At 53.4% G+C, this 21,958-nt stretch overlaps 2 protein-coding genes across 4 annotated transcripts in view; one reads left to right on the forward strand and one right to left on the reverse strand.

Moving 5' to 3' along the window:
• Positions 1-3,723, forward strand: part of FANCI (FA complementation group I) — a 76,678-nt gene extending 72,955 nt beyond the window's left edge. For both annotated transcript variants that reach the window (XM_082855019.1, XM_082855020.1), the window contains exons 35-38: positions 208-282; positions 2,215-2,310; positions 2,564-2,668; positions 3,637-3,723. In XM_082855019.1, the coding sequence (XP_082711145.1) occupies positions 208-282; positions 2,215-2,310; positions 2,564-2,668; positions 3,637-3,699 (339 nt within the window). In that variant the 3' untranslated portion in view covers positions 3,700-3,723. The remainder of the gene's footprint in view (positions 1-207; positions 283-2,214; positions 2,311-2,563; positions 2,669-3,636) is intronic.
• Positions 3,724-3,829: 106 nt separating this feature from the next.
• Positions 3,830-20,318, reverse strand: POLG (DNA polymerase gamma, catalytic subunit). Of its 2 annotated transcripts, XM_082855040.1 has the most exons (22): positions 19,589-20,318; positions 16,510-16,705; positions 15,424-15,588; positions 15,185-15,331; positions 14,956-15,035; positions 13,954-14,136; positions 13,695-13,849; positions 13,403-13,529; positions 12,221-12,457; positions 11,156-11,276; positions 10,862-10,948; positions 10,444-10,551; positions 9,811-9,971; positions 9,034-9,087; positions 8,826-8,943; positions 8,256-8,391; positions 7,908-8,154; positions 6,393-6,515; positions 6,093-6,261; positions 5,757-5,965; positions 4,636-4,796; positions 3,830-4,061 (listed from the first exon to the last, which is right to left on the reverse strand). In XM_082855040.1, the coding sequence occupies exons 1-22, from the start codon at positions 20,218-20,220 to the stop codon at positions 4,003-4,005; spliced, it is 3,675 nt and encodes a 1,224-aa protein (XP_082711166.1). In that variant the 5' UTR covers positions 20,221-20,318; the 3' UTR covers positions 3,830-4,002. The 2 variants fall into 2 exon arrangements, with proteins under 2 accessions (XP_082711166.1, XP_082711167.1); XM_082855041.1 differs by lacking the exon at positions 6,393-6,515.
• Between the last annotated feature and the right edge of the window lie 1,640 nt (positions 20,319-21,958).

The following is a 21,958-nucleotide window of genomic DNA, read 5'->3' on the forward strand; positions in this document are numbered from 1 at the left end:
AAAAATAGAAAAATGAGGATTATAAAGCGTCCCAGAATGCTTCCCACCTTCTGGCATCTGCTGCAGGATAATCTCTTCACCCAGACTTGGTCCCCCTAAGAGTTCCCCCATGCTCCACTGTAATCATCATACTAGAAATTTACCACTAGCCTGCTAGCTCTACAGAACAATCTTCAGGAATGACAGAATTTGTTTCTGTTTCTTTAGAACAAGAAGAGTAAGAGCCTAAAACATACAGGAGAAAAGAAAAAGGAGAAAACTGCTGCTGGGCCCACAGCCATGGTAAGCTGCTGACAGTGATCAAGATGTGGTTGCTGGGACTTCCCTGGCGGTCCAGTGGTTAGGAATCTGAGCTTCCACTGCAGGGGGCATGGGTTTGATCCCTGGTCAGGGAACTGGGATCCCGCATGCCGCACAGCACGGCCAAAAAAAAAAGTGGTTACTGATGAACCTTGAAAATATTAAGTGAAAGAAGCCAGTCAGAAAAAGACTACATAATATGAGTCCATTTATATGAAATGTCCAGAAAAGGCAAATCTAAAAAGACAGATTAGTGGTTGCCTAGAACTGGGGAGTGGGGGGAAGGGGGGTGTTGGAGAAACTGGGAAGGTGACTGCTAAAATGGGTGTAGGATTTCGGGGCGGGGGTGAAAATGTTCTAAAATTGATTATGGTGATGGTTATACAACTCTCTGAATACACGAAAACACACCGAACTGTACAATGTAAATGGGTGAATTATATCTCAGTAAAGCTGGGGAGGGAAATGTTTGTGTATGGCTCCTTCTCAGCTCATGGACTTTATGTTCAGATGGAACATCTTTTCCCTCTGAACCAAAAAACATATACTTTATTCAGGAAGTACCGGAAAATCTTGAGCTCTTTCTTTAAAAATAGAAATAGCTTAGGATAACCATTGAGAAGGAACTGGTTTTAGGAAAAGTTAGCGAGTGCAAAACGTGCTCCCTAAAGGATGTGAAAGAGTTGGAGAGGGTGCAGGGAAGTGGGTTCTCTAGTGCACTGCTGGCAAAGGTGAGAATTCAGTACTCTCTCACGGGGGCAGTGTGGCAATAACTGCTCAATTTTAGACCTATACATTCACACACACACACTCTTTACTACAACAATTGCATTTTTAGGATATAGAAATTGTAAAGGCCTATGTACAGAATAGTCCTAGCAATGTTGTAAAGTAAAAGTGAAATACTGGGAAAACTAAGATACCCACTAATAAAGGACTGGCTAAATGGGTTTATAGTACATTTATACTGCAGAATACTATGCAGACATGAAAAAAATACAAATCTAAATGTTCAGATATAGGATTCTCTCCCAAGATAATGTTAAAAAGAAAAAAAAATGAAAACAATGTTCTCATTTGTAGTTTCAAAATATATATATAGAAACATGTCTATATACTTAAGAAACATATGGAAGGATCTACAAGTTACAATTCAAGTTGAGGGGAAAGAGATATATTAATACCAGCAATGAAAACTCATATGTAGACTAGAGAGGAAATAGAGGTAGTGTAGAGTGGGCTCATTGTTACAAGAATATCAAGTCAGGCAACCAAGTATCTACAAATGGTCCATCCCTCAGCCAGTTTCTAGATAACAGATATTTAGGAATTATAAATAGGAGGATTCATTGCAATCTCCACTAGCATTTAGGTCCTTTGCTGAGAGTGAACTGTTAAAAAAATCTTAATTACTGGTATATAAGTAAAACTGCATTTGATTGGAAGACTGACTAGCTTTCTTCCAAAGCCATGAGCAGTTCTGCTACAGACAGCTTCAGAGGACTTCAAGAACCCTTGAAGGGACTTCCCTGGTGGCGCAGTGGTTAAGAATCCGCCTGCCAGCACAGTGGACATGGGTTTGAGCCCTGGTCCGGGAAGATCCCACATGCCGCGGAGCAACTAAGCCCGTGTGCCACAATTACTGAGCCTGTGCTCTAGAGCCCATGAGCCACAACTACGGAGGCCTGCATGCTACAACTCCTGAAGCCCGCATGCCTAGAGCCCATGCTCTACAACGGGTAGCCTCCACAATGAGAAGCCCCCGCACCACAACGAAGAGTAGCCCCCGCTTGCCACAACTAGACAAAGCCTGTGTGCAGCAACAAAGACCCAACGCAGCCAAAAATAAATTTATGTAAAAAAAAAAAAACACCTTGAACCCAAAACTTAGGTCTTCTCTTCTTTGCCCTGTAGGCCAGAGCTCTTCGGGAAACCAAGCCAATCCCTAATCTCATCTTTGCCATTGAACAGTATGAAAAATTTCTCATCCACCTTTCTAAGAGGTCCAAGGTAAACATACTCTGTTTTCTACCAATCCCATTTACCCTGTGAAGGGACCTGGCAAACTGAAGCAACACAACTGCAGTGGGGGAAAAATCTGCAGTTCTTTTCTGTTTCTGATGGCCTGAATCCAAACATTCATGGATTCAAGTGGGTGTGTGACTTCCTAGAGGAACTGAAGGGTTTGTCAGAGATAGTTTAGGCTGTCCTGGGCAGGACCTATCGGTAGGAAAATGTGCCCATGTTTACAATCCTGTCACAGGTGAACCTGATGCAGCACATAAAGCTCAGCACCTCACGAGACTTCAAGATCAAAGGGAACATCCTGGACATGGTTCTTCAAGAGGATGAGGATGAAGATGAAGAGGTCAGTGCCTGCTTCTGACTGAAGTGCAGCAAGCCCTAGCCACCCTTTCTAACTGGGGTTAGCAGCCTGTCTGGGGGCAGCCACGGGTTAGTGGAGGAGCAACCACCACAGAACGGGCCAAAAGGTGGTCAGACAAAGATGAAACAGGCTCCTCAAGAGAGGGGTTGTAAACTTGGAACCATACCCAGTTGCCCAGGCTTGTATTCATTTTGGGTAGACATTTCCAGAAAGGGGGTGATGAAAACAAGACCCCTTTCTGTGGGTCTTCCCCTGTGATCTTTTGAACCATTGGAAAATCACGAGCCCAAGCATTCTGGCTCAGAAAGCAGTTTACTTCCTCTTTTATCATGCCCTCATTCGAAGGAGGGCCACTCTATGATCAGCTCAGGTTGTCATGCCAGTTTCTTATCCTCCTTTTGCCCTCTGATAAGACTAAAAGGGAGAGGAACAAACCAGTTACAGCAGCACACCGTGAGCCCTATAGCATCTCTGAAGCAGAACTCAATGTTTCCTTACCTCTAGTGCCTAAAATTTCTATCACCTCGGTTTGTCTAACATAAACTGGGAGTTTACATAAAACACCCTGGATTTCTAGCGTCTCAAAAATTTTTAACTTACATTCTTCAGTTTATCACACTCCAAGCCATAATGCACCTGGCCCCATCCACTCCCTTTGCCTATTAGGCATTTGAGTTCAGGGGAGTTATGTAGCATCTTGATGCCCCTTCTCTGTCATCTTGTCCCACGCATGTCCCCAGGTATAACAAAAGCCCAAAAAAAAGAAGTTAGCACCACCTTACTCTACTGTAGAACTCTTCCCTTCTCCAACATAATTACCTCCCAGGAGTGGGAAAGGGGAGAAAGCATGACTAACACAGGCTTTGATGAGAAGATAAAGGATCTTTGTTTTTATTTCCACTGCCTCCGAGCAGGCTTATCACATTTAGAGCGTTACTTCTCTCCCCTAGGGCACTGCATCAGAGCATGAGGGACAGAACAAAGAACCAGCCAAGAAGAAAAGGAAAAAATAAATGAAACGCCTGAGTTAATGTGAACTTTGGGGCTTCTGCTTTCTTTTCACCCAGCAAGCAACAATGCCCCCTTGTCCTACAGCCTGCACCAGTGTTGGCATCTTGGTTCTGAACTAATTGCACCATCAGTTAGAGGCAATCATTCTTGGCAGGTCCTGCTACTGAAAAATGGCTGCCCTTAGGCAAGCCCTTTTGCAAAAAAAGCACAGCTGAAAGCCTGAGTTTAGGAGCCTGCACTGCCCCGATGAAGCTCCACGGGAGCAAATACAGAGCCTCCAGACAGAGCTATGGTCCAGGCTGGCTTCATTTTTCCAGGGAGCCTTTGGTGAGTTCAATTATCTGGTAAATATCCAGTGCTTCACCTGAAAAATAGTGCAAATTGGTTAGGATGCTTCCTCAAGAATTGTTAACTCACAGGTCAGAAGTGAGAAAAGGAACTTAATTAATGTTAACGTCAAAAAGTACAGAAGGGTTCAGAGTAATTGCCAGGAACGGTAATGTTACATTTGGGGAGGATCTGTTTTCTTTTTTGTATAAAATAAGTTTATCTTAGACACATAGAAAATAAGCTTTCTGATTTACTTGTTTGGCACTCAAAGCACAGTTTTTTCACTTAAGAATGTACTTTGACTTTATACAGTAAATCTTCAAACATTTCCGTTGTGGTTGAAGAGGGAAGGGAACAGATGGAAGAAACCAGAGTTTCAAACATTCCTTCATTTACTGTGAACAGCTTTCTAGAAACACATGCCTTTGTGATTTGAGCATCATGCTCACTTTGGAGCCAGGGCACATTATAAACTGAAACAGCCCAGAACACAGCACAAGAAGTAGACTTCTTATCCTCTGGTGCCCCAAGCTTCGTGTTGTCCAAGACCACTTTCTATGCCTAACGTCCTACGAGTGAGTAACGAGGAACAAAGGTGTTGTGCTCACCCTCGGGAATCCCGTATCTCCTTTCCATCCCAGTTGGGTTGGAAGGGGTTTTACAATCCATGGTCACTTCCTTCCTGAGGCACTGGTCGATATCGACTGTACTGAAAAAGGCGACTGACTGGGGCAAGTCATTCAGACCCAGCTTGTAGGCAAACATGCACCTGAAAGAGACCCGACCTCCTCTCACAGTCATGTCCCTGCTGTGAATCCAGGAGAGATGACCTGGTATCCGTAAGGCAGAGCCTCCCCCCAGCCAGCTCTGTTCACTTAGCAAAGAAAGCTGAAGGGCCAGCACTGCCCGCTATCCAGCAGCCGAACACCTCCCGCTGAGACACGTGCAATTATGGACTCAAAACACACCTTTTTTTTTCCAGTTTGGTATACTTTATTGATGTCAAAATTTCAATTATTGGGCCAGAATTTGAATATACGAGGACTTTCATTAGCTCTGTTAAACATAACCCCCCAGGAGATGATTAAGAGGGCAGCGGAGACAGTGTTGAGTATTGTAAAACATTATTTACCCATTAATCAGGATAGATCATGGTTCCCAAACTGGTTCTGGGGCAGATCAACATGAAACTGTAACATCATTAATGTAACCATATAAACTAGGAATTTTACTACAAAAAAACACAACTCAATATATAAAAAAATACGTTTTTAAAATCACATTTGAGTTTCCCCATTAACAATGTTTTCTGTCAGTATTCAGAATAACAAACTTCTGGCACTTAAGAATTAACATTTACGAATGGAAGAAAATATCTCAGTTTTCTACGGGTTGAGAAAAGCCTCTGTCATTTTGATTTTCAAAACAGAAAGGTGTGTTCTGAGGGGAGCACAATTTGAGAACTACTCTTTGGAACAACTGCCCTGGCTTCTACCTTCTCACCACCTCAGTGATCTAGTCTTGGTATATGACACTTTCAATCCCCCAAAAAATTTTTTCTAAAGGTTGAGGCCAGTCTTTTTTAAGACTGCTACAAGTTTTAAAAATCAGAGAGAAAAGTGGGAACATTTATTTCTGGGGGGATGAAAATTCAGATCATGCTCAGCCTGGTCCAAGCCCCACATATCTGGTATATAGTCATGCCAGAGAGGCCACGGGCCTTGCCTACCTGGTCAAGAGGTTGGTGATCTGCAGGGCAAGGGCAGCGCGGTAGCGGTCCTCCTCCCGCACCAGGTAGCGAACCTCATCGTGGATGCTGATGCAGAAGCGCCCATCAATGGCAAACTCCTCAAACAGCCACTTCATGGCCACAAGCATGAGGTGTAAGTAGTCCACAGCGGAGCTCTGCACCACCCAATTCACACGGCTGGTCATAAACTGGGGAGGGAAGGTAGGCACAGGCGAGAAGGGTTAAACCACATACCAGTTCACTAGAGTAGGAGGTAGTACAGGAACCCTGCCCTCCCTGCGACCCTCTCCCCATGTTCCAAGGGTAGTAGGATACCTCCCCCTGGACAGCAGAGGGCTCCAGGGCTCGGGTGATGCGGCAGCCCAGCACCGGGGTACATGGTGTGTCAGACATCGCAATGCTCTCCAGCTTATTGAACATTTCTGACTCTGTGCCCCCCATCCAGGCTCGTTCAGCAACCACCTCCCACTTCTTCCATTGTGATCTGGGGGGGCAAGGAACAAAGAGAGGGCAAGCTTTGTCTTTTAGCATCTTAGAGCTAAAAACAAAGCATCCCAGCTTTCCCCAGGCCAGCCCAGACCCGCCCTCCATCCTTAACACACAGACAGTTCTCACTTCCTAGAAGCTTCTCTCTGGATCTTGCGTAGATCCTGCAGGGAAACCCAGCCATCCTCGGTCCTGTCCACAGGGAGGTCCAACTCCCTCAGCAGCCACTCGCCCTCATCTGACAGCCGATACCTTTGGGGGGGGGGGGGGTTGCAGTGTCACAACTGTCATTCCCACGGGAACACCTCTTCTATGCCAAACCCTGGGCTAGGAGTGTTCAATCCCTTCTCCACTTCCACAACCACCCTGGGGTCGTGCCTTTCCCCTACAAGCTCCACTTCAGAGGGGGAAAAGGCTCAGAGATACTAAGTGACTTTGTAAGATCACACAGCCAGGAAGAGGTAGAGCCTAGACAGGAACCCAGGATTCTGGGGACTACATGAGGGTAGCCCGATAAAGGACATATTCCAACACGAGAACCACTACTGTTATTATTGTCCTAATGCCCTAAACACTGCACTGCCCCATGACCAACAGGTGGCATGTAGTAGTCCAGAAGGCAGCAAGAGCTATCACCCCACATTGGGGGGGGGGGGTGCGGTGCGCATAGAGGGGATAGAACAGGCTACTCCCTGAAAGGGAGAGGACAGAAGACAACCTACAGCCAGGCCCGACTGACCCTTCTCAGTCCCCACTGCCCCAGACTCCCAGCTTCAATGCAACTTCAGACATCACCAGGCTTGTCTCCAGATGGCTCCAGAGCCACGCCACTCACCTGCTCAAAGGTGCACCAGGGTTTCCCCACCACCCCTCAGTCCAGACTCCTCTGTGAGGCCAGCAAAGGTTTCCACAACTAAGCCCAACCTCTTCTGTCGTCACTGCCTTGCCTCTGCCAGCACACACCGCCCACGGTGCATGCCACCCCCAACCCCATGTCCTCCTCTCACCTCCCTGGACAGTACTCGGCTCCCCTTTTCTGCCTTTATGCAGTTACTACTGAACTGTTATCACTTAACTTTTAGTCTTTCCATGAGGAGGTCAGCTAATTAAACGTGGACACCGTATGTTATACCCACGCAAGTTGTAAAGGCACCTCTCCTCCCTCACACTCGATTCAGGAACCCTCCTAGGAGGCTGCTGAGGCCCTGAGCAAACAATAGGTACTATAGGCGGAAGCAAACTGAAGCCTGGGAAGGCTTTCTCCTCTGTCAAAATCAGTTTAAAGTCTCTGGTTTTCCATAGGCCCTCCTGTCAACTTGTCCTACTAAACCGCCTGCTGCACTTGCTCTCACTCTCTGTAGGCACGTGAGTTTGCAACCCCACGTTACTGTTCACTCTGCATGACCAGAGCTCTGACAGCATAACAAAAGCACAGCTTTAACTCTATGAGGAAAACTGAGCATTAAGCAAGCAGATGTCACAACCCAAGGACAAACCACCCTAGAACTAGGTCACAGGGGTCTGGAGGAAGAGGGGCCAGGTGAGGACTCACGTAATGGGAAGAGGTAGAAAAGAATGGGGCGGTAAAGGTAGTAAAGCAAGCCTGAGGCCCTGGGGTAACGTGGATGGGAGAGGCACCCTCACCTGCGGAGGCCCTTGGTGACCGCATACATCTGTCGGGCCTTCTCAGCTGCCTCCTGCCGCGTGAGCCGGTGGTTGAACTGCATTAGCAGGCGCTCAGCGAAAGGCTGCCCGGCCCCGTAGATGCGGCCATAGTTGAAGACCTTGGCGTGCTCACGGCTGATGCCCACTGTGGCAGCTGTCTTACTGTGTAGATCGGTGCCCCTGCTCTTCCTGCCCTGCAGTGTCATCCACCCAAAGGCTGTGCAGCCTGGGGGGCGAGGCAGGAGTGAGAAAACAGGCTTCAGAAATAATCCTCCTGGCGAGGCATCAGGCTGCCACCGCTTTGCTCCGGCCCCGGCTCCTGCTCACCATGCATGCCGGCAAAGTGGGCGTCTCCAAGCACAGCTGCAATCCACAGCTCCTGTGAGTCCACATCAGCACCCACGAGGATGTAGCCGGGCGGGGCCTGCACCATGGCCTTCAACTCACTGCCTACTCGGTCAGGCTGCAGGAAGAGTGAGGTCAGCCCCGACCTAGATACCCCAGTAGACTCCTCCCACCCATCCCTGGAGCCTGACTAGACGGAGAATGCTGGAGCCCTTCCTGAGGGGATGGTTTTAAGGAATGCCAGCCAGCAGTGCCCCAAACTCCACAGTTCCAGGTAAAGAATCCCGGCTCCGTGCCTGGCTCTATACCCAGCCCCATCTAGACTCCACAATAGCTGTGCCTAGCATGCCTTGTCAATGTCCGGCCAGGAGCAGGTGCCCAGAACATATTTGCTGAAAAGCTGGATGAGTTGTGAAGCTAGATTTGAACTTGAGTCCTGCCTGACCCAGATCTTAGGTTCCTTTTCATGCTCCTCAGCAAAGTCCCTCTGCAACCCAGCTTCTAGACACACAGGAGAGAAAGGGCAGGACCAGAGGTGCAGAGGACACATACCCGGGCATTGCTGGCAGTGAGCCATGTGGGCTCTACAGCCCGTCGAGTGATGGTGCCAGCGGTCACAACCTGGGGCAGGATGGCCCCATAGCGGCCTTCCTCATCATAGTGTGGGTGCCTGGGGGGAGAACATGAGGCTCAGCAGCTTGCTTGGGTCCTAGGACCCGCCCCCGTTTTCCCGTTCCCACAACCACTTGCCAGGACATACCTGGTCACAGCACGGGGCAGAGCTGACCTGGGCAGCCACACCACCATCTGGGAGCTACGGGGACAGACGGGTTGCTCAGCACAGCCATAGGGAGCACACACTCCATCCCCCATCACAACACGGCCCTCATTTGCCCAGCTTTGGGGGTTGCTGTGCCCCCTCCTTGCCCAGCCTCAACCCTTTTCCCACTGACTTGACTCAGGTTGGGCCTAGCATCTACCGTCTAGGAGCATAAGCCACCGGGAACTAGCTAGGCATCTGAGGCAGCTTCGGCCCCCGTCCTGGAGTATCCATGAGGCACCCAGCACCAGCCCTGCCACCACTGCCTTTTCCAGGCTCAGGGCAGACTTTACCAACCCATCACAGCACGCTTATCACAAGAGTGTGCCGCTGGCAGCCACAAACCCCTCAGAACTAGCCTTCGACCCATTTGCCATTCCCAGCCTACAGGACCCACTCCCAGCCCCCAACAGAACTTACAGGCTACTAGCCCTCCATGGAAGGGGCCACAGAGCTGGGAGGGGCCGCGAAGGTCCTACAGTACCACTCTTTTTACATAACAGGGAAACTGCAGCTGGAGAGGGAACGAGCCTTGTCCACGGTCCCATGGCACCAGGACCACAAGCAGCCAGGCCTCTAGACCAGGCTGTCCCTCCACTGCAGCACAGGCTGTCAGGGGCCCCTGGGTGGAAGGCAGGGGAAGGGATCCCAAGACTGCAGTAACCCAGCCAGAGGCACGGACAGACAGCATGTCTCTGCCCTCCCACAGTGACCCACCTGATACGTTTATGGGCATTCCTCCAAAAAGAAATCATTTTGTTGATTTCCAAGGCACGGGGCCCACTGGCACCTCCTGGGCCAGCCTGCAGGGTGCCGTCCTCCATCTTGGGCAGGAAGTCTTTGGCAAAGGGGCTGCCCACATTGCAGCTGTTACCATCCTGAAGAGAGCAAAGGAAGCAGGGGCTGGAGGCACATGGCAGACCCCTAGCTGGGGAACTGATGCCCTGTGTGCCTGGGCTCTGCCCAGCACTGAGCCCACAACCTCAAGCAGAGCGGTCTGGGGCAAATTCCTGACTGCAGCGCACGCGCACACACACACACACACCCCTAGCTCCCCTCACACACACCTAGCTCCCCTCACAGTAACAGCCATCAGTCAACAGATCCTATCATGTACCAGATGTGGCACAGACACCTGACATGCCCTGTGTCATTTAATTCCACCACCATGCCCCTCACCACCCAATTTTCAGAAGGAAGACAAAGCCTCAGAGAGATGACAACATTTGTCTGAGATCATACTCTGCGCCACTACTACCAGCATTCCTGCAAAAAGGGAGTCTCCCTGTTTGAGTCACTCTGGAGGCCTACTGTGCACCCTGAGCACAGCGAGGACACCAGGACACACACCTTGTGAGGCAGCTTGAAGAACCAGCAGCCGGGGATATCCACATCATTGTAGGGTCCGTTGCCGTGGTGATAAGCTGGCTGGCTGGCTTTTGGGCCACCAGCAGCAGTCTGTGGGGGCCACACACCAAGATCAGGCCCTGCTCCAGCACCTGCATTCAGCGAGGGCCATGGGGTAGGGGGTGGGAAAAGGGCCTGAAATGGCAAGCAGGTAAGCTGGGAAATGACAGGATGGCTATGAGGTCTCAGGCTTCCTCCTTGGCCTCCAACAAGTATGGGGCCACCCAAAGGCAGGGCAGCCATCTCCCAGCTCCCCAAGATCCTGGGAATTCTCTGGGGGGAAAGAGCTACTTGGGCACAAGAGGAGGGCCCTGCCACCCAACACCCACCCAGACAACCCCTGAGCAGGTGCCCAGCTCACCAGAGCTGGGGGTTGACCTGGAACTGCCACTCGCAAGTTCTCCATCCTGGCCTCGGCCTCCACTTCTAAGCAGCCCATTTCTTCCACCTGGATGGGCCCAGGTACCAAGGAAGTGAAGCAGAGGGCTGACTTGGCCCAAATCCACCACCCCTCCCTGCAACACGCAGACAGCCCAGGACAGCCTGAGGTGGACAACTGAGCGCATCCAGCACCCCGCCTCCACCCAAAAGGCCACCCCTTCCTTGAGGGAACAGAGCCCCCTCCCCAGAGCTCAGGCTCAGAGCCCGCCCTCACCGTCTGCCACATGGTGCTGCTGTCGGTGAGCAGGAACTCCTCAGCCAGGTCTGCCTCCTGCGGCTCCAGCTGCTGCTTCCCCTGTTCAAGACAGTGCTTCCTGTACAGGGACTCGATGGCTCTGCGCAGAGAACAGCAGCAGCAGCCTCTGGTTACCGGGTGCCCCCTCCGGGCCAGGCAGCTCGCTGGGGGCCTTCCGCGATTCCCTCCGTTTAGCCTCAGAATCAGCTCTGGGGCGGAAGTGGACAGCACTTCCCCTGGTTCATAGACAGGGAGTGACAAATTGAAAATGACGGCACAATGGTGGCAGGCTGGGTTTCGAGGCCTGGGCTGACTCAAATCTAAGCGCTTCTCCCCAGAGCCGCCACCTCCCCAGGAAAAGGTCTGGGAGCGCAGCAGTGGGAAGTCAGGGCTGGGCCCTGCCCCAGGCTGGCTCCTGCCCGCTCATCCATCCTTCAGCTGCAAAGGGGCAGACTGATCCCTGCCCCTCTGTCCTAAGGCCCCACGGGTGGTTCAGGCTGCCCCGCAGAGCCAGGACTCTCAATTCTGGGCCACTTCAAGTGCTATGGCTTCTCCCCAACACCTGCCTGTCAAAAGCTCAAGGGTTTGTGAGCTCAGACAAGAAACTGACTTCCCTAGGGCCTTTGTTTTGCCAACTCTAAAATGAAGATAACCGCGGGACTGCCTGGGAAACAAACAAGGGAAGCACTGTAAAACGTTTATTAACACAGAATATAATCAGTGCTCAATAAATTACACTCAAAAAAGGGGGACAAAGCTCATCCCCCGTCACTTCCAACAGCCCTCCCTCTGCACACTCCTGTGAGGGCAGCTGGGCTGCCGGGCCCAGGAGCAGGGCCTCAGTCCCACCCACTCCAAGCACCACACCCTCAGCCCCACAGGGCTCTGAGGTCCAGACACAAAAGGCAGCCACCAAACAAAGAACTAGAACCCAGACTCTCAGACCCGAGCTCTTTCCACTAGCCTGAGCTGGGTTTGGTCTCTCTAGCCAAGGGGAAGGGGTGCCTAGCCTCCAGCCCCTTCCTCCCTGAGCCAGAGCCTTACGTGTAGGGGCAGGCCACCCCAGCCGACGTTAGGCCGCTGCCTGGTGGCACCTTAGCCAGGTTGTCCCGCCGCCCGGGCACCAGGTATCCCCAGCCATGCCGCTCCGAGTAGTGCAGAGGGAAGCCGTCCCAGGTCAGCGCCATGAGTTTAGGTGTGACGCGCATCTGGAGACTGAGGAGACTGGGGCCTGGGGTCCACGCAGGGTCATCTAGCCGGGGACAGAGCTTCCGATACCACCTATGCCCCGCCAGAAGAGAGCAGTGTCATGGTAGTCGGGGGAGGACAGTGTGTGACGGCAAGGGCCCCACCCACTCTCCAAGACCCCAAGGCTTTCTGGTGACCTCGGCCTACAGTCACCATCCCTTCCCTCTGGGATACAGCCAGGACCCCCACGGAGTCCCCTAGAATAATTCGAATATCCCAGAAGGAAAGATCCTATGTCAGCCCCCCTGTACTACTCAGAAGTCAGGACCCACATGCATAACCTAGGGCTGGACTCCTTCCCCAGCTCCATTTCATGCAGGGAGCAAGTAGATCTGCCCTCCCACCACTGCTCTAGAGGCACACCAGAGCCTTCAGAGCTCCATCCCTCACGTGCTGTTCACCGGAGCCAACACAAGGGTGAGGCAAGTGAGGCACGCAGGGCACAAAATTTAAGGCGGCCTCATCTCAGGCAAATATAAAGTTGGTACTCTGCTGTTCACCCTGGCTGCCCCTATTTTCTCATCTCTGCCACTCTATGGGGTGTGAATGAAGGGTCACCTCCCCAAGGAAGCCTTCCTTGATTTCCCCAAGCAGAGTCAGGCACTGCCTCAACACTGATGACTCTTCTGTCTCATCATGGATATAAAGTCCAGCTGCGCTGGTTGGTCTGCACAACTGGCTCCTCCCAGGGAGAAGCTACTAGAAAGAAGGAGTTATGTTCCTATTTGTACTCTCAGAGGCTACTATGAGGCCCAGCACACAGCAGGTGCTTAGTGCACTTGTACCGCTTAAGTCCAGTGACCCAGGAGTCAGAGCAAACTAGTGAGCAGGACTGGAAGACGGCAGGAACAGATGGCAGCAGGTTAGTAAGGGCCCATATGCACACCACCCCCTGTGCTGGGGCCCAGAATAGAGGTGTCCCAGGGTGGAGGGAGGGGTAAGGATGGCCGCTGGACATGTTAGGGAGACAGGGCTTACCCTGGGTGCCCAGGAAGGTGCTGGGGCCGCTTAGGCAGGAGCTCTGTGGTCCCCCTGAGCTGCTCCAAGCAGGCGCGGGCCATGACATCTCGCTGAAACTCCTCCTCCTCACTGGGGGGGCCAGGGTCTGCACAGGGTCGGGGAGGACAATCAGGACCAGAGGAGGGTCTCTCACAAAGGCCTGCCCAGCCTACTCATGTCCAGAAGGCCGGAGCAACCCCTTCCAAGGGACACCCCGGTCAGGACCTTCCCAGGGTCCATCCCTGCTCCACCTCCCGCCCATGTTCCCCACCTTCCTGATCCTTGGGATCCCCAGGAGCCTTGGGCCCCTCGACAGGCAACTTGCTGGCTGCGGCCGGCTCCTTCGTCTTCACCTTCTTTGCCTTCTTCTGCTTAAATTCCTGCAGGTCCCACTCTAGGTCCCAGAGCCAGGGATCTTCTTTGTACCTGCACAGCCAGTCCACCAGGGCAGGGCTAAGGCCAAGCCGAAGGCCAGCCCTCCCACCTGCCCATCCCCTGCAGGGGGATCCAGCCACCCAAGGCCTGGCTACCTCTCTCCTGAGAGCAGCTGGCAGGCATCGTTGGCCAGGTCCATCAGTGACTTCTTCATCTCCCACTGGAGCTCCTCGTAGGTGCTCTGTGCCTCCGCCAGGTAACGCTCCCAGTTCTGGTTGACGGGCAGGTAGGAGACACCCATCTCCAACATGCCAGCCAGAGTCACCGGGTGGGGACACCTTGAGGACAAACACCAGGGCTGCCATAAATGACCACAGGAGGCAAGGCTTTGGCCCAATCCCTGGGCCAGCCTGGCGATCCTCAACCCAACCACCCACGTCAGAGAGACAGGGGTTGAAACCCCAGCTCTACCGTCTCCCAGCCATGAGACCCTGGCTAAGTCACTTCATCTCTCTGAGCCTAAGTTCCTTCATCTATAAAATGGGAATAATATCATCCCATCCGCAGGGGTAATGGGGGGAATGACAGATCACAAAAATGAAACTGGCTGCCATTTGCTGAGTAATGACTAAGCGCCAAGCACTGTGCTACAACCCCCCACACACAAAAGATCATACAAGAACCTCACAACTGTAGTCAAGTATATTTGTGTATGTTTCACAGATAAGAACATTGAGGCTCAGGGAAACCAAGTAACTTGCCCAAGGTCAAATGAGTTGGACAGGATAATTAAGATTAGGACCAGGTCTGGCTGACGCTTATGACTCTGACCACATCATAAATCTGACTCACTAGCAAACATAACCAAGACGGATGTGAAGTCCTTGGGTCAGGATCCGGGTTCAGAGACGGTGCTTAGCAAACCAGGGCCACGCACATGAAACAAGCACAGCCTCAGCGCCCCCCTCCAGGGCCTCTGTAGAAACCCCAGAGTCCAAGGCCCAGGTGGCCACCACTGGACAGAGTGGCTCCATGCTCTCAGCCCAGAAAGGCTAAGGCCCCCAGCCTGAGAAAGGCCCAGCACCACCTGGTTACGGTGGGCCCAGGTACCAGGAACCCACTGACCCCCATGGGTTCCCAGAGGGGCTCTCCCTCACCTCTCCAAGAAGAGCGGTAGCTGCTGCTGGAAAACCTCATAGGTGGCCCACACGTCCTGGGCACAGTACTGCATCAGGTCCTGGCACAGGCGACAGGAAGGCGCTGGGTGGGCAGCCATCCCACTACCACCACCGGGCCTCTCAGGGTCAGGTCTGGCAGCTACACTCCCCAGGGTCACTAGGGGTCTGCCACAGCCCATGTCCCCAGAGCCCCTCTCCACCACCATACCTGGAAGTTCTCACGGATGTCCTTCATGCTACCCTTGACAAACAGCTCGCGGGGCTCCTTCTCTAAGCGAGGCCCCCCCACGTAGAGGCTGTGCACGTCTGCCAGATTATTGACACTGCTGATGTCCAGCCAGTCCCAGGATGAGATCTGGAGGCCAGAGCAAGGGACACGGCAGATCAGCTCAGTCTCAAGCCAGACAGGCCGGCCGGGGAGGGGGGCCTCCCACAGTGTGCTCTCACCGCTGGGCCGTTGGCTTTGCTCTGGGATTTCTGGCCTCGCTGTGTGGGGTGCCGGGCCTTGCGCTTGCCCTGCTTGGCTGCCATCCACAGACTGCGCTGGAAGCTGCTTAGCCCTGAGATGGCCATGTGCATGCTCATGGTGTCCAGGAAGCGCATGTGGGAGCCCTGAGGAGGAGAGGCTGCAGCTGAGGGGCCAGCCTACCCCTGCTTCGGCACTTCAGCCCACCAGGCCCACCTCAGCCTCCCCTCCCAGCCCACAGCCTCCCAGCGCTAAAGAGTGTCTTCATGCTTGCTCACGCTTGTCCCTCCACCTGTGAGGGGCCTGCCTTCTCAAACCCTAGCCACGCTTGAAAGCGCAGGCCTGGTTGAATCCCAATACACAGGCCTTCCCAGCATCCAGCAACAGCTCCAGGGGCACCTTGGGAACAGAGTGGCCAAAACGAGGCCTTCCAAGCTATCAGGCTCGGCCCCCAGCCCTGCCGCTCAGAAGCTCTGTGGCCCTAGGCAAGTCAACAAGGCTGTCTGAGCCTCAGCACACTCAGCTAGAGGCTAAGGCTACTCTCACCTGCCCTGCCTTTCTCCTAGGGCACTTTTCACAGAATTAAGAATTGCCACAACTATGGTTCTGAGTGTTTGATGTGTGCACTGTTCAAACCCTCTCAACAATCCTATGACGTAGCTTCCGCCATCTCCCTCTTTTTACAAATAAGGAAACTGAGGCTCGGTTTCCTTAGTTGTAAAAGGGATGTTAAGAGGCTCGAGCTGCTCACCAGTGGCCAAGGCAGGATGGGAGCCCAGGCCGTGGGGCCCACAGCCTCCAAAGACCCACGCTAAGCTCTAAAATGCCGCACAGAGATAAGGGCCATTAGTACCCTTTGACAACTCAGGTCCTGTGCCAGGCAGACCCTAGGGACAGAACAGCTGGGTACAGGGACCACGGGCAGGGCTGGTCAACAGGAGGCCCTGTAGCTTCTACAAAGGTGATGGAGGCACTGGCCAGGAAAAGCAATGCCTTCCCTAGCCACTGAGAGCAGGGCTCTTAGCCCACCCGGTGCCAGAGGCTACATTTGGCCCTATGAACCATACCTGGATCAGGTACTGCTCCCTGATATGGGCCCGGTCGAAGCACACGTTGTGCCCCACCACTAACTGCTCCTGCCAGTCTCGCTGGGTGGGGCTGCCGGCACTGGCAGGGACCTCCAGGGGAATGAGGTCAGCCGGCGACAGCTGGCTGGTCCAAGAGTAACGCTCTTCCACCAGCCGCCGGCTGCACCAGGAATACCTGAGGGAGGTGAGAGGCAGGCAGGTTCAGCACGGAGGCATTCAAGTTCCACCCCACAATCCCCACTGCACACCTACCACCACATGCCAGGCCCTACGCTAGCAGCTGGGGGTACAAGGGAGACCACGGGGTGCTCCTAGAGCTAGAGGTCAGGCGGGGTGCTGCCCGGGTATGTGTTGGGAGTGCGGAGGAGTTACAAAAGCTTTACTTTTCAACCTCCACAGAGAGAAAGGGAGCTAAGTGCCACAGTCCCGGGGGTCCCAGATGGGCATTCAGCCCGGGCCATCAAGGTGTTTGTTACGCCCAGGGCTCACCAAGTCTGTGCTTGGCTCTGAGGTGTCTTAATGACCGTTATCAACCCCTCACATTGATAAGCACAAAATGGCTAATGTTCAAAGTGCTAGTAAAGAAGAGAGACAATTATAATAAAACCCAAAGTGGAATTTTTTTTTTTAATTCAAAGTGGCAAAAAAAAAAAAAAGACAAATGCTGCACACGTGTACAGGATGAATCATCTGACAGCTGGAAAGATTCTGAAGGACAAAGAGCGAAACACGCACCTTGTAGAAGGTGCTGTGTCTCTGAACAACCACCCTCAGTGAGAGACCAGGGAAAGTGCCAGAATGGAGGAAATGTATGCACATGTGCTAGGAAATATGTGCTAGGGTTGGGGTGGGAGGGGCAGGGGATGAGTGCTGCCTGCTGGGGGCCGGACACTGATTCAGGAAAAGGCTCAAGTTTGCTCAAGATCCACAAGACTAAGTGTGGGGAAATGGCTGCTGAGCAAAAGCCTTTTGTGAACCGCAGATTACACCAAAGGGTCAAGGCCACTCAGCATCAAAGTGAGTGACGAGGCCACATGTGTGGCCACCACAGCTGCGAACAAGCTGCCCGTTTCCCTTACGGCGGGGAGGAGGGGTTATCTGCCGCAACAGATACAACAAACATAAAACTAGTTTTTTTGGGGGAAGGGGTTACCAGCAAAAAGAGGTTCCTAGTGTTAAACCTGGTAAAATCTAACTCACACTCCAAATGATGGGAAAACGCTCAGGGACTCAAGTTGAAACCTCCTCCCCTTTCAATTCAACATGTCAAAGCCCTCAAACAAACACAACACAGAAGAAAAGGCTGAAGGATGTCAAATATTTGAGGCTGTGGTGATGACAGGGACTTTAGTTGCAATAAAAAGCCAGACTGGTGTCAAGATCCGGGTCTGCAGCTGTACGTGAGAACCATCTTTTTAAATTTATTTGTGATAAAAAAAGAAGAACGCCAAAATGCAAACACCTCTGGCAAATTTAAGATGAGTCAGGACCAACGCCGTTAACACTACACTTTTCCTGTGAATCTTAGATCGGTGTTGACAGCCTGTGTAATGTCCCTCTGGTCTGATGACCAAAGCCCTTACCAGCAGCCTTCGGGAAGCTGCCCTCTGGGCCATCCAAGGCTTTTCCCTCCCACTGGAAACTGCGGGCTGCTCAGGAACCTGATGTTACACAGCCACGTGGCAGGGATGTGCCCAGGTTAAAAGTGGCCTGCCGTCAGGGTCCCATCTGGCACCTCCCACCCCCCGCCATAGTCAGGCTCCCAGAAGGAAGGCCCCAGCATGAGTCCAGTCCTCAGCAATGACTTCTGCCGCCAGGCAAACTGCACAGTGCCCCCAGTACCACCGGCAAGAATGGAATGAGAATGAGAGGAGGATGGGAAGGACAGGGAGAGAAAGAGATGAAAAATTAGGAGAGGAAGAAGGAGGAAAAGAAAAGGGGGACTTCAGGGAGATTGGCCAAGAATGACCAAAGATCAAAAAACAAGTCCTTCCTATCACTGGTTTCCTAATTTCCTTTCAGCCACCACAGTCTACTTTACTTTCTCAAATGATGGACAGCATTCCCTCTATTTTGACCATCAAGTTACACAGTAAGCACTGAGATTCTCATCTTAACTGGAACTACATCAATGAGGAATCATCTAGTTTTGCTCTTTTCAGCCGTTAATGCCTACCTTATCTATTTAGCCATGCTTTCACCATTTTCAACTGCATATTTAACATTTCGCAGCTTTCTTTACAAAGATGTAGCTTCCAATAGGAATAAAGAAACTGCCAACTTTTTTGCTGGCCATGCCTGAAAGCATTAAGGTTGTAAATAGTATTTTAATCCTGGAATGAAGAATAAAAAAGGGGAGAAAAGTACTGCCATCATTGTTTGAAAAAGAAACTTGGGTAGCACTTAGAAAGTTATTTAAAAAGAAAAGAGAGATTGAATATACCTTTTGGGGACAAAAATGCCTGCAAGCCTGCTTGGAAGGCTGGGGGAAGGAAGCAGTTTCTCAGCTGGGGGTGGTCACGGGTTGGGTGGGGGCAGTTTCCCGAGGGGAGTGGGTATTTGGAAACACTGAAATGGGTCGGGGCGGCGAGGATTTGGTCTGGCATTTAAGGGAGCAGCTGGGGATGCTGAGTGTCCTATACTGCCTGGGCCATTCCCGCAAAAGGTAGGTTTCTCCTGCCCAAAATTACCAATAACATCCCCAAATGGAAACACTGTTCAAATGTCTTGGACTAACTTCTCAGGAAGCTACTAGGGCAAGTGGGAAGGCACCAAATCAAGGTGATCTCAAGTGGTCTCCCAGTCAGTCTCAAGTTCAACACACGTGATTCTCTGCACAGCCCCTATCACCACGTGACATTTGCTTGGGTGTTGTTTACTACCCATACCTTCCTACCAGAAAGTAAGGTCTGTAAATGCTGGGGTCAAGGCTTGTTTTAGTTCACCAAGTCCACAGTCCCTGGAAATCCACCCACCAAACACATAGTGGGAGCTCACCAAACCATTAAGCTGGGCCCCCCATATGTGCTCAAGTCCCCTGACCCCTGCCCGTACTCACCAGGCCGAGGGGGATATGGCCACCGCCAATGTGGGGCAAGTTCCCTCTGCCAAGCAGACCTCCACGTCGAACACCAGGGCCCGCTCCTCGGGGATGGCCACGGGTTCGGCCTCCCCCGCGGGGCCGTACCGGGTCCAGCCCTCCGCCCAGGCCCAGCTCGGGGGCCGGGGGACCAGCTGGGCCTGCAATAACAAGTTGGCCGCCTCCAGGTAGGGCAGGCTCTGCTTCTGGGCCAGGAGGCGGAAGTGCTGGTCCAGGCTGCCCCCGTAGAGGGGCGGCAGGCGCAGCTCCACGTCGGGCAAGGGCGCGGCCGGCTGCCCCCAGAGCCCGTGCTTCTGCAGGTGCTCGACGCTGCGGCGCACCGCGGCCTCGCCGGGCATCTCCCCGCCGTGCCCGAAGATTTGCTCGTGAAGCCCTCTCGAGAGCATCTGGATGTGCAATGGGTTGTGCCGCAGCTGCCCGCCCTCCGAGGACGGCACTGGCTGCGGCGGCGGCGACGGCTGCAGCGGCTGCGGCTGCCCGTCGCTGGGGACGGGGCCGGAGGCGGAGCTGGAGACCCAACGCCCCGGAGCTGGAACCGGCCCTGGCCCGACGGTGGCGCCGGCCACCTTCCTCCAGAGCAGGCGGCTCATGGTTGGTGCAGGGAGCCCCCCGCTGGGAGTCAGCACACCTGGCTTTGGGCTCCAGCTTGGCAGCTTCTACTGGCTGAGAGACGTGGAGAGAGACACGTCCTGTCTCTGTTTTCCTGTCAGTGAAATGGTTCTGACCATGCCTGCCTTCCACCCACAAATCCTAAAGGAGACAGATGATATACAGTGTTACTAATGACACACGTAACATGTGTGATATTAACAGCCATCATTCCTTAAGCATCTTCTGCGGCCCAGGCAGTGTGCCAGGCGCCTTTAGGTACATTTTCTCAGTGAATCATCAAACAACCTTGGGAAATAGCAATACCTCTCCTGAGGAAAACTGAGGTTCACATAAGTTCATCAGGGAAGGTGAGAGACGTGGTTAAGAGGGCAAACTCTGAATAGGAGGACGCGGGTTTGAATGCTGGCTCTGGCTCTTACGAGACGTGTGACCTTGGGCAAGCTCCTTAGGCCCCAATTTCCTACTCTGTAAAATGGGGTTACGGATTCTACCTGTCATACAGGGCTGCTGTTTGGGTGACACAGGGCAAACACGCCGCGCGGCCCGGCCCTCGGCAAGTCCTCGGCAAATGGTGGCTGCCTTTATCGCAACCGCCGCAGCCCGAGGGCCTAGCGCCTTTAGGAGACAGCGCCCGGATTCGAACCCGTCAGGTGGGCCGCCGTCCCGCGGGGCCCCGACCCACGCCTGAGCCCGGGCCCAGCAGGCCGAGGGCGCCCTGCAGGGGGCGTCGGCAGCGGCCCCCGCGCTCCCGGCCGCCCGCCCGCTAGCCTGAGCCCGGCGGCCGCGCCGCGGTGCGCCCTGGGACCAGCCTCCGCCCAGCTCAGGGCCTCGCTCCCTGAATGGAGAGGGAGGGGCCGCGCCGCCGCTCAGGGACCCGGCCTCCCCTCAACGGCGAACCCGCCGGAAACCTCAGTCCGCCCGGTGCTTCCTGGTCTGCGGCTCCCGACCCCAGGCCGGCGACGCGGCGTCTCCCTCCGCGCGGCCTATGCAGCCTCGGGGTGGCGTGTGGCCTGCACCGAAGCAGTTCGCCTCGCTGGCAGCCGCAACTTCCCGTCTGCGCCCCGCTCACTCCCGCCGCTACCCGAGAGGCAAGAGGGAGACTCCCAGCGCGACCAATAGGAGAGCCAAAAGTGGACCGGTCCGCCCGCGGGGTGGGGAGGAAGGACTTCCGGGTGGGCCTTCCCTGAAGAACTCTGGGAACCAAGGTCCAACCTCCCCTGTTCAAGAAGCAGATGGATTCGTCCTGGGCAAGCCGGTGGGCGGTAATAATACTTTTTAGATTGTCTAAAGAGGATGAACTATCGGGCGGCCGCGTGGCCTAATGGATAAGGCGTCTGACTTCGGATCAGAAGATTGCAGGTTCGAGTCCTGCCGCGGTCGTAGGGGTCACTTACAATTTTTGCCTTATTCCTTCTTGGGAATTAAATACCGGAACAGTACGAAACGCTGTCGCCGATTACCACCTCACGTGGAAGTCTGGGAACACCAAGATCTGCCGAAGTTACTACCCCCACACTCCACACCCAGCATGACCCACTGAAATTGCTCCCTTACTTGCCCTGGGGGCGGGAGTAGTGGTATTTTTCTAAAATGTACCTTCCGGGCTCATACCCCCACGCTGGTAGAGTGGGGGGGGGCATCCTACGCGGAAACCCCGATTTTAAATCAACTGATAAGTGGGAATAACAGAGATTCACGTTTGAGGGGAACACCCTC

The sequence above is a fragment of the Leucopleurus acutus genome (assembly GCF_964270905.1).
Source record: "Leucopleurus acutus genome assembly, chromosome: 1".
NCBI classification, from domain to species: domain Eukaryota; kingdom Metazoa; phylum Chordata; class Mammalia; order Artiodactyla; family Delphinidae; genus Leucopleurus; species Leucopleurus acutus.

What these genes read in the sequence shown, in the direction of transcription:
- POLG (XM_082855040.1), bottom strand. Translation starts at nt 20,220, where the DNA reads ATGAGCCGCCTGCTCTGGAGGAAGGTGGCCGGCGCCACCGTCGGGCCA. An exon ending in TCACTGCCAGCAATGCCCGG is followed by an intron (nt 8,392 to 8,825) that starts GTATGTGTCCTC and finishes CTCTTCCTGCAG; the next exon opens with CCTGACCGAGTAGGCAGTGA. An exon ending in CAGAGAGAAGCTTCTAGGAA is followed by an intron (nt 6,262 to 6,392) that starts GTGAGAACTGTC and finishes TTGCCCCCCCAG; the next exon opens with ATCACAATGGAAGAAGTGGG.